The 12,112-nt window shown below is 43.5% G+C and overlaps 1 protein-coding gene across 6 annotated transcripts in view; it reads left to right on the forward strand.

Annotated features, from left to right (window-relative positions):
• LOC143923457 (interferon-induced very large GTPase 1-like) overlaps positions 1 to 12,112 on the forward strand; it is a 110,349-nt gene that overhangs the window by 36,096 nt on the left and 62,141 nt on the right. For 3 of the 6 annotated variants that reach the window (XM_077447143.1, XM_077447145.1, XM_077447146.1), the window contains exons 4-7: positions 4,787 to 4,879; positions 6,893 to 7,003; positions 9,266 to 9,370; positions 11,573 to 11,677. In XM_077447143.1, coding sequence (XP_077303269.1) covers positions 4,787 to 4,879; positions 6,893 to 7,003; positions 9,266 to 9,370; positions 11,573 to 11,677 — 414 coding nt within the window. The remainder of the gene's footprint in view (positions 1 to 4,786; positions 4,880 to 6,892; positions 7,004 to 9,265; positions 9,371 to 11,572; positions 11,678 to 12,112) is intronic. The other 3 variants (XM_077447144.1, XM_077447147.1, XM_077447148.1) reach the window with 3 other exon arrangements.

The raw sequence follows: 12,112 nt of genomic DNA on the forward strand, positions 1-12,112 counted from the left end.
ACTGAAAGCTAAAAATTGGTCTGGTAAGGAAGGTGTATAAATGCCCTGTATTGAAGTGGTTAATATTCCTGGAACTGCAGTTTGGTTTTGGGTTTAATTACTCTAAATTTTGGTCTCAGTCCTAGTCTGGCTGGAATGTCTGATTTTCTGCTTGACCATAGGTGGTGCTGTTATCTCTGGCAAGTGCCAGAACGCAGTCCAGTTAGGTGCATTGAGTGCAGGTTCTCTCTCAGAACCAGCCCAGTGGCAGTGCCACTCTTGCTGTGCATTCTGGGAGGGGGTACTCAAGGTGCTAACATCACGTGTTTAGGGGTTTCGGTCCAGAAATGCTTTCTGACTGTTTGGTCCTGGTCCTTCTGACCAGCCCCCAGGGTTCTCATGGCTTTGGATGCGGATTCACCTGACTCCAAGTCTCTGGGCTGGCTGGTCCAAGGCAAAGTAACTAAAAGAAGGATTCGAGGGTGGTCCGGTGCCGTCTCGGTTTGTGGAGAGGCCCAGCAACTGTAGAAGCATCTAGAGGGAGTACTCTTTGGGAGAAGGCCACGCAAAGGTTGGCTTCTCAGCAGGAGCCTGGAGGCTAAATTGAAAGACCCCAAGTGAATCTAATCTCATATGGTATTGCCGGACTGGCTGCAAGATACTGGTGCCGTACGAGGGTTCTCTGAGTTGTCTACATCTTTCAGTTATTCAAGTGTTCTACGACAAGTGTGGCAGAGACTTTGTTTGATTTAAGCACCCTATTGGCTGCTAGGCCTGGTGAGAGAAGGACTATCCGATAAGGGTGAGGATCCAGCTGTGAATGGCTATTCTCTGGATTTCCTAATGTGAGAGACTCTCTTTTTTCTATTTGACTTAGTTCCATGAGTACCCGGACTTTCCTACCTAAACCCTCTAACCCTACCTTGAGAGACTGTGTTTGGTTACCCTTTTTGCACATAAAAATCCCTTAAGCGGGTCTGGTGTCAGTCTCTGCAGTTCTTGGGCCATTTACCTTGGGGAAACCCTTATGCCCCGTACACACGAGAGGACTTATGTCCGACAGACCTCCGCCGGAGTTCCGCCGGAGTTCCGCCGGAGTTCCGACGGAGTTCTGGCGGACTTTTCGACCGAACGGACTTGGACACACACCATCACACCAAACTCTGACGGAGTCGAACGTGATGACGTACGACTGGATTCGACATAGGAAGTTCATAGACAGTAGCCAATAGCTGCCCTAGCGTCGGTTTTAGTCCGTCGGAGTAGCACACACACGAGCAAATTTTTCGAAGGGACCGGGTCCGGCGGAGTTCCGTCGGGAAAATTTGAAGCATGTTTCATTTCTAAAGTCCGTCAGACTTTAGCAAAGCTAAAGTCCGTTGCAGCCCACACACGATCGAATAGTCTGACGGACTCAGTCCGTCAGACTTTGGATGTCGAAAAGTCCGCTCGTGTGTACGGGGCTTTAGACATGCACGATGTCAAGAAGGTAACGGTAAGCCCAATTAAATCAGCCTCTCCTTTGGGAGTCAGTGCTACATACAATAATAGATTTCCCATATACAGAGAGATTCATAGTGTATAGAATAAAAATCCAAAGCTTTTGGGTTAAAAAAGTGAATAATATTATATATACAGTCTATAATTCCTATAAACCATTAGGCTGTGTTCACACTAGTGCGAATTGAACGAGGGTTTTCCCACATACAATTTGCATGACAGAAGACTGTGACTGGCTCTCTATGGAGCTGGTTCACATATCTCCAGAGTGGCTGCGGAGCGGCTTGCACAGGAGTTCTGTGTATCTACTGGTTCGTTTCAGGGCTGAATTCTGCCAAAAATTTGGACCTGATTCGTCCATGAAATGGAAAACAGGGATGCACCGGTTCCCCTGCTTTCAGCTGCATCTATCTGCAGTGTAAATCTAGCCTTAACCACTTGCCAACCAGCAGCTGTCATTATACTGCAGCAGGTCGGCACGATCCTGCGTGCTATCGTAGCTGTACGTCAGTTCATTTAAGCGGGATAGCAGGGGCGTGCACCTGCTGCACTCTGGGGGTGCCAATGCTTGTGGCCGGCGGTCGCGATTACCAACGATCATGTGCAATCGCGGGCACGAGAGGCAGAACAGGGACGTGTGTGTGTACATAATATTTGGGGGTTGTAAGTAATTTTTTTAGCAAAGTATACGGATTTTAACTTGCAAGCAACAAATGTCAGAAATTGGCTTAGTCATGAAAGGAATAAATTAGAATATCATCAAAAAGTTCATATATTTGGTGTGGTGAGAGGGAAAATGCTGCTTCTGTAGTTCAAGATAAATGTTGCATTGGTTCACAGAGGCTTCAGATCCCTGGAAAATGTGAGAAGGTGGCAGCAGGTGCCCGGAAGACACCATTGAAGGCACTGGCTGCTGAGTAGGGGGTTGTGGAAATGGAGCTGGCTGTTCAGATACTACCACTGGGGAAGCTTAGATTTGATCCAGGTGTATGGTGACTGAATGGAGGTGAGGCAGCACATGCCTTTGGGTGGCCTCATAGGCAGAAAGTCTTTGAAAGAGACCATTGTGGAACTGTAGAGCCTCAGACATGATGGTTAGAGCAAACTGTTATGACTTTGGAATCACTTCCACCAGGGGTGGAATGGATGGCCAGAACCTAGTGTAGCAGCTATGGGAGCAGATGGCGGCCAAATCCACAGAATGGTTACAGAGGACTCGACTGGCTTCTCACTTGACAGGCATGAAAGCACTAAAAAGGTTCAAGGTGCAGAGTCTAAAGGCCCATACACACAATCGGACTTTTCGACAACAGCGGTCTGACGGACGTGTTGTATTGGACAATCTGACCGTGTGTATGCTCCATTGGACAATTGTTTTCAGTTTTTCAAGAGACAAATGTTCGCTGTGCATGCTCTCAAACTTTCCGACAACAACTGTCTGATGGAGGATCATCTGATCGTGTATACACAAGTCCATCAGAACTAAAGTCCAAAGTACAAACACGCATACTCAGAACCAAAGCAAAACATTAGACAACAATAGCAGAAGCTGCCCAAAGGGTGGCGATAAAGAGCTGAAAAACCACGTGATTTGCTGAATGTTGGCTGAAAAAGTTCTGCCGTGTGTATGCATACTAATGCCCCTTTGGACAAAAATTCATGGAAATGTCCGATGTAAGTCCGATCGTGTGTATGAGGCTTTAGATTCCTCCTGGTCTTCACCAGAGCTCCTAGTGGCAATGTCCAAGTTGCAGTCCTTCCCCTCACCCAAGCAGGCTGAAACCATGAGCAGGTGAATCTCTCTAGCAGCACTGGGGACTTACTTGGCAGCAGGGTACATCGGAGCAAAAGCCTTAGAACATAGGATTACACTGAGAGACAAACTAGCAGCACAAGCCGGGTGTGCACAGGTGCAGATAACAAGGCTAGCTGAAATTCACAGGGGCAAAAGAATGGTGGAGGGAAACAAACTGAAGAGCAGAGTCAGACACAAAGGAAAAAGGTACTGGGGAAGGCAAGATATAAGAAAAATAAACTAATTTATTTTGCTCTGTAAATAAAAAGCTAATATTATCTATTGTTATGAAACTACCATTCTAGCATAGCAATGGGAAATTATTATTATTATTATACAGGTTTTATATAGCGCCAAAAGTTTGCTCAGCGCTTTACAACATGAGGGCAGACATTACAGTTACATTACAATTTGGAACAAGAGGAATCAGAGGGCCCTGCTCGTTATGTCGCATACACACGATCAAATTGTCCTGCGTACTTAGTCCGCCGAAATGCATTTCACCGGACAATTCGATCGTGTGTGGGCTTCAGCGGACTTTCTCAGCGTAAAGTCTGGCGGACTTAGAAAGTATTTTTGCAGTCCAATCTTCCCGTCGGACTTGGGTTTCAGCGGACAATACGTTCGTCAGTATGCTAGTCCGGCGGACTAAGAATGACGCATGCTCAGAAGCAAGTACGAAAAAGGAAGCTATTGGCTACTGGCTATTGAACTTCCTTTTTCTAGTCCCGTCGTACGTGCTGTACGTCATCGCGCTAGCAAACGCCGGACTTTCTGTGTGTCCGTGTGTGGCCAAGTCCGTTCGGTAGAAAGTCCGCTGGACTATCCGCCGGATTGTTTGCCAGACTAAGTACGCCGGACAATTTGCTTGTGTGTACGCGGTATTAGAGCTTACAATCTAAAAAGGAAGGGGCAATTGATACAAAAAGTAATAGCTGTGGGGTGATGAGCTGATGGAGGAAGTAAAACAGTGTTAGTTAGAAACAGGATAGGCTACTTTGAAGAGAAGGGTTTTCAGAGATCGTCTAAAGATGAATAGATTAGGGCACAGTCGGACAGATTGGGGTAGGGAGTTCCAAAGGATGGGAGAAGCTCTGGAGAAATCCTGGAGGCAAGCATGGGAGGAGGTGACAAGGGAGCTAGAGAGCAGGAGGTCTTGGGAGGACCGAAGAGAGCGGCTTGGTTGGTATTTTGGGACTAGGTTAGTGATGTAGCTGGGGACAGAGTTATGGATGGCTTTGTAAATTATTGTTAGTACTTTGAATTTTATTCATTGGGTGAGTGGAAGCCAGTGCAGGGATTGGCAGAGAGCGGTGGAGGACACTGAATGGCTGGTAAGGTGGATGAGTCTGGCAGCGGCATTCATTATGGACTGAAGGGGGGATAGTCTATGTAAAGGTAATGGCTCCACCCCTTTAAAAAATGTTCATGCATGTGTTTACTTTATAAAAAAAAAGTCACTTTTATATTGCGTTGTCAATAAAAAAAAAAAAATGTTTTGTTTATTTTCAGATGTAGAATCTTTTCTTCCCTCAATACAAGACAAGAATGATGGTAAAAATAAATCCAAAGATCAGTATCAACTCATCACAGAAGAGGACAGAGGTAGAGATATCAGCTGCAGATTACAATTTTGTTTCTTTGTTTATTATGTATTTCTAAAATGAACAAATCCAATGATACCAGCCAATATCCTGGCCATTTTGTTGATCAGATTTTTAGTATGAAAGGGTTCAAGGTGCCAAGAATAATGTGCAGTCTGCATATCAACCAAACAAAATCCACCTTGTAATGGTGTGAGTTTCGCTAAATGCATGTTGATTGGTTGTTATGACCTAATGCATTGTTTTTGTACCCCAAAATTTTCCTTGCGCTTAATAAAAAAAAAACACAGCCCCCTCAAAAAAATCAGCCACACTGCTCATTTGAAACTTACTGTATATTATTTATTAAAAACAACAATGTAAGAAAATATAAGTGGAAAAACAAATTGAAACCCATACAGCTCATGCAGGAGTCCTCTGAAATGTAACAAAACAAACTCATACAAACAAGAGAATTTTATAACAGCTGTAATAACATTATAATTTGAGCCCCAAAAATTGCTATGCAAAGGCACCAATCTGCAGAGAACCCCGGTTCCATAAATTTAACACAAATGTATATGAAAGTAATACCATTAGTGTTCACATGTATAAACAACCACGGACAGCAAATACATGTATTTTTTAGGACACACTATTACACAGATTTGATGTACATTACCACTTATTTTTAAGAGAAGGCAATTTAGGAGCGAGGGGGATCTATCTCAATAACCAGACTGTTGTTTTTCTAATACAATCCTACAGATTTTCTGCAGAAAATTCAATTTTTTTTCTCATCAGAGGCAATTTAGGAGAGGGAGAGCAGGCAAGCTCAATTTGTAAATCCAAACATTTAATTTTCCCACAGACAAAGGAAGAAAATGTTTTGAATAAATATCTGCACATAATTTAAACCACAGTTTATAAGTCAGAGGTGTGTAGAGGACTTTTTCAATGTAAGGTATCATTGTTAGGCCACGCTCTAGCACAGTGGTTATCAACTCTGTCCTCAGAGCCCACTAACAGGCCAGGTTTTGTGTATTACCTTGGGGGAGATGCAGACTAGAATACTGCAATTACTGAGCAGCAAGTTATATCACCTGTGATGTATTTCAGTTATCTTGCAAACCTGGCCTGCTAGTGGGCCCTGCGGAGAGGGTTGATGACCACTGCTCTAGCAAGAACATTGATGAAGCATTGTCATGACTCATCATTCTTGTCACCTCCTCAAACTGTGACAAAACAGTACATGTGTAATGTATCAGCAGTTACTGGTGTGGGAAAGAGAAGCCTAGATCCCCAGAGCTTGTCCTCATGCTATACTCACACAGGTACTTACTGATGGCTGTTGCAGAATGGCCAAAGTTGAGTTCCACCTGGCGGGAATGTCATAGGCCAGACGGTTTGTGCTAAATTTCACCCAGTCAAACATTGGCTAGGTGGGACCACCTGAAGTGGATACAAACTCTTCTGGCTTGTCTCAGAAGATATTTTAACCCAAAGGACCTATGCAGGAACTAATGCACTGCTAGATTGAGCATGTGTGCCAGGCAAGGTACATGTGTCAATTTTCCCTGACAGAGCACAGACAGCAAGTTGGTGCTATTGCCACACACCACCATTCATGGCACAAGCTTCTGTAGGTTTAACCAGCCTGTCCATGTAGGGCTGAAAGAATGTTTGCCTCAGTGTATCTCCTGTGCCCTAGGCATGCCAGCATTGTGTGGCCTCTTTTTACCTTTACTCTTGCATAGTCTCTTAAACACTTAAGGGGAACTGGAGGATCAAAGGTTGACTCAGCATAAGAAGACATTGAGGGGGGGAAGGAGGGGAAAGCTCCGGAAACCAGCCCCACCAACTGTAAGGATACTGAGCAGTTGAACAAGTTCCGACAATTTCCATAACTTGCATAGCTCCACATAATTCCCACCATATGAATGGGGAATGGCTGCATCACTTTATACTTTTTTTCATGCATGGGTTTGCTTATATTGAGTTTGCAATATGAAAATGTTGTTTCATTTATTTTCAGATGTAGAATCTTCTGTTCACCCAACACAGGACGGGAATGATGGTGAAAATAAATCCAAAGATCAGTCTCATCACATCACAGCACAGGACAAAGTCATGGAAATTGGTACAGGTACTGCCAGCAGATTCCTTTGATGTTTCTTTGTATACTGTATTATGTACTGTATTTCTAAGCATACAAATCTAATTATATTAGCTCATATCCTGGGCATTTTAAATAAGAAGACAATTCAATTCTCAACAGAAAAAAATGTCCAAGGTGCCAAGAGTATTGTGCAGTCTGAATATCAACCAAACAAAATCCAATTTGGTAAATGCATGTTGATTGGTTGTTATGACCTAAGGCCTGCTTGACCCCCTAACTTTCCTTGCATAAATTGTGTTTGGTGAAACCACCACAGGCCCACCTATCCCCCAGAACAAAATCAGCCACACTACTCATATAAAACATATATTATTTAATAAATACAACAATATGAGAAAACCTAACCCCTCGAAACAATCTCATATCTGAGCCTCAACCCATTACAGGCCTCACCAGTGGTCATCCTTGCAGCATTCTTGGCTAGGGCAATGATCCCATTATAAAATGGACATTCTCCTCCTTTTTATTATGTTTTTCAAACCATACCGATCCACATGCCTTTTCTTTCACTCTATGAAAATGGCTTTGCTCTCTTACCTGTGGCCTCAAATCCTAGTGCAATTGTGGTATAATATCTTGGTTAAATGAAAAACTGAGGGTGGTGCACCCTTGCCCCATCTCAAGCTGTCACATGGCAGTGGTATATAGCAGGCCCCCTGACCGGTTTTTCCATGCTCAGGCCATGCTTTTGGTGAGCATTGAATAATCTACCGGTCCTTTGCCCCTGATGTCTGTGCCTTGGATTTGTCCACAATATCGACTTTCTACCCATTCTTTACCTCTTTAACAACCTCTCTTTTACTGCAAATAGAAAATATGTTATCTGTACCAATGTTGGCCCTCTCACACTGATTCCTGGTAACCCAGAATTTCTACTAGGGCTACAAATGTTTCTACACTGAAACAAGTATTCCTCCACCCTAATCAGAAAGGCAGTTTGTTCCTGAGGTCTTAAACCTCTTGTCGTGATTACTTCTTCCAAAGAAGGATTTATCTGCCAGCGTTCAGGAAAGATGTCCAAAATTTCTAGAGGTGTGGTACATCTCGATCAACTTCTTTACTTAAAGTAGTTGTAAACCTCAGAAACGAAATATGAACAAAGCATTCAAGGCAGTCATCATCTTCCTTCTGTTGCTCTACTGTGAGTGTTCTGTTAATGATGCCATGTAGTGTGTGCTCTAGCACAGTGGTTATCAACCCTGTCCTCAGAGCCCACTAACAGGCCAGGTTTTATGTATTACCTTGAGGGAGATGCAGACTAGAATACTGCAATCACTGAGCAGCAAGTTATATCACCTGTGATATATTTCAGTTATCTTGCAAACCTGGCCTGTTAGTGGGCCCTGCGGAGAGGGTTGATGACCACTGCTCTAGCAAGAACATTGATGAAGCATTGTCATGACTCATCATTCTTGTCACCTCCTCAAACTGTGACAAAACAGTACATGTGTAATGTATCAGCAGTTACTGATATGGGAAAGAGAAGCCTAGCTCCCCAGAGCTTGTTCTCATGCTATTCTCACACAGGTACTTACTGATGGCTGTTGCAGAATGGCCAAAGTTGAGTTCCACCTGGTGGGAATGTCATAGGCCAGACGGTTTGTGCAAAATTTCACCCAGTCAAACATTGGCTAGGTGGGACCACCTGAAGTGGATACAAACTCTTCTGGCTTGTCTCAGAAGATATTTTAACCCAAAGTACCTATGCAGGAACTAATGCACTGCTAGATTGAGCATGTGTGCCAGGCAAGGTACATGTGTCAATTTTCCCTGACAGAGCACAGACAGCATGTTGGTGCTATTGCCACACACCACCATTCATGGCACAAGCTTCTGTAGGTTTAACCAGCCTGTCCATGTAGGGCTGAAAGAATGTTTGCCTCAGCGTATCTCCTGTGCCCTAGGCATGCCATCATTGTGTGGCATCTTTTTACCTTTCCTCTTGCATAGCCTCTTAAACACTTAAGGGGAACTGGAGGATCAAAGGTTGACTCAGCATAAGAAGGCATTGAGGAGGGGAAGGAGGGGATAGCTGCGGAAACCAGCCCCACCAACTGTAAGGATACTGAGCAGTTGAACAAGTTCTGACAATTTCCATTACTTGCATAGCTCCACATAATTCCCACCATATGAATGGGGAATGGCTGTATCACTTTATTCTTTTTTTTCATGCATGGGTTTGCTTATATTGAGTTTGCAATATGAAAATGTTGTTTCATTTATTTTCAGATGTAGAATCTTCTGTTCACTCAACACAGGACGGGAATGATGGTGAAAATAAATCCAAAGATCAGTCACATCACATCACAGCACAGGACAAAGTCATGGAAATTGGTATAGATACTGCCAGCAGATTCCTTTGATGTTTCTTTGTATACTGTATTATGTACTGTATTTCTAAGCATACAAATCTAATTATATTAGCTCATATCCTGGGCATTTTAAATAAGAAAGCAATTCAATTCTCAACAGAAAAAAATGTCCAAGGTGCCAAGAGTATTGTGCAGTCTGAATATCAACCAAACAAAATCCAATATGGTAAATGCATGTTGATTGGTTGTTATGACCTAAGGCCTGTTTGCCCCCCTAACTATCCTTGCATAAATTGTGTTTGGTGAAACCACCACAGGCCCACCTATCCCCCAGAACAAAATCAGCCACACTACTCATATAAAACATATATTATTTAATAAATACAACAATATGAGAAAACCTAACCCCTCAAAACAATCTTAGATCTGAGCCTCAACCCATTACAGGCCTCACCAGTGGTCATCCTTGCAGCATTCCTGGCTAGTGCAATGATCCCATTATAAAATGGACATTCTCCTCCTTTTTATTATGTTTTTCAAACCATACCGATCCACATGCCTTTTCTTTCACTCTATGAAAATGGCTTTGCTCTCTTACCTGTGGCCTCAAATCCTAGTGCAATTGTGGCATAATATCTTGGTTAAATGAAAAACTGAGGGTGGTGCACCCTTGCCCCATCTCAAGCTGTCACATGGCAGTGGTATATAGCAGGACCCTTGACTGGTTTTTCCATGCTCAGGCCATGCTTTGGGTGAGCATTGAATAATCTACCGGTCCTTAACAACCTCTCTTTTACTGCAAATAGAAAATATGTTATCTGTGCCAATGTTGGCCCTCTCACACTGATTCTTGGTAACCCACAATTTCTACCAGGACTACAAATTTTTCTACACTGAAACAAATATTCCTCCACCCTAATCAGAAAGGCAGTTTGTTCCTGAGGTCCTAAACCTCTTGTCGTGATTACTTCTTCCAAAGAAGGATTTATCTGCCAGCGTTCAGGAAAGATGTCCAAAATGTCTAGAGGTGTGGCACATCTCGATCAACTTCTTTACTTAAAGTAGTTGTAAACCTCAGAAACGAAATATGAACAAAGCATTCAAGGCAGTCATCATCTTCCTTCTGTTGCTCTACCGTGAGTGTTCTGTTAATGATGCCATGTAGTGTGTGCTCTAGCACAGTGGTCATCAACCCTGTCCTCAGAGCCCACTAACAGGCCAGTTTTATGTATTACCTTGGGGGGAGATGCAGACTAGAATACTGCAATCGCTGAGCAACAAGTGATATCACCTGTGATGTATTTCAGTTATCTTGCAAACCTGGCCTGCTAGTGGGCCCTGCGGAGAGGGTTGATGACCACTGGTCTAGCAAGAACAATGATGAAGCATTGTCATGACTCATCATTCTTGTCACCTCCTCAAACTGTGACAAAACAGTACATGTGTAATGTATCAGCAGTTACTGGTGTGGGAAAGAGAAGCCTAGCACATCCGAGGTTTTCCTCATGCTATACTTACACAGGTACTTACTGATGGCTGTTGCAGAATGGCCAAAGTTGAGTTCCACCTGGCGGGAATGTCATAGGCCAGACGGTTTGTGCAAAATTTCACCCAGTCAAACATTGGCTAGGTGGGACCACCTGAAGTGGATACAAACTCTTCTGGCTTGTCTCAGAAGATATTTTAACCCAAAGTACCTATGCAGGAACTAATGCACTGCTAGATTGAGCATGTGTGCCAGGCAAGGTACATGTGTCAATTTTCCCTGACAGAGCACAGACAGCAAGTTGGTGCTATTGCCACACACCACCATTCATGGCACAAGCTTCTGTAGGTTTAACCAGCCTGTCCATGTAGGGCTGAAAGAATGTTTGCCTCAGTGTATCTCCTGTGTCCTAGGCATGCCATCATTGTGTGGCCTCTTTTTACCTTTACTCTTGCATAGCCTCTTAAACACTTAAGGGGAACTGGAGGATCAAAGGTTGACTCAGCATAAGAAGGCATTGAGGAGGGGAAGGAGGGGATAGCTCCGGAAACCAGCCCCACCAACTGTAAGGATACTGAGCAGTTGAACAAGTTCCGACAATTTCCATTACTTGCATAGCTCCACATAATTCCCACCACATGAATGGGGAATGGCTACATCACTTTATACTTTTTTTTCATGCATGGGTTTGCTTATATTGAGTTTGCAGTATGAAAATGTTGTTTCATTTATTTTCAGATGTAGAATCTTCTGTTCACCCAACACAGGACGGGAATGATGGTGAAAATAAATCCAAAGATCAGTCTCATCACATCACAGCACAGGACAAAGTCATGGAAATTGGTATAGATACTGCCAGCAGATTCCTTTGATGTTTCTTTGTATACTGTATTATGTACTGTATTTCTAAGCATACAAATCTAATTATATTAACTCATATCCTGGGCATTTTAAATAAGAAGACAATTCGATTCTCAACAGAAAAAAATGTCCAAGGTGCCAAGAGTATTGTGCAGTCTGAATATCAACCAAACAAAATCCAATTTGGTAAATGCTAGGGATGAGCTTCGTGTTCGAGTCGAACGTACGTTCGACTCGAACATTGGCTGTTCGTCCGTTCGGCGAAATCCAAACTCTTGGTCCGTTCGCGTCAAAATTCGTGTGGCGTGCACAGCCCACAATGCACTGCGATGGCGCAGTGCATTACTGGCTCGTGATTGGCCAAGCATGCACTGTGACCCCGCATGCTTGGCCAATCGCAGCGCCAGCAGCGAGGAG

Source organism: Lithobates pipiens, unplaced genomic scaffold (genome assembly GCF_037356315.1).
Source record: "Lithobates pipiens isolate NorthernLeopardFrog02 unplaced genomic scaffold, aLitPip1_a1.2 Scaffold_22, whole genome shotgun sequence".
Classification (NCBI taxonomy): Eukaryota; Metazoa; Chordata; class Amphibia; order Anura; family Ranidae; genus Lithobates; species Lithobates pipiens.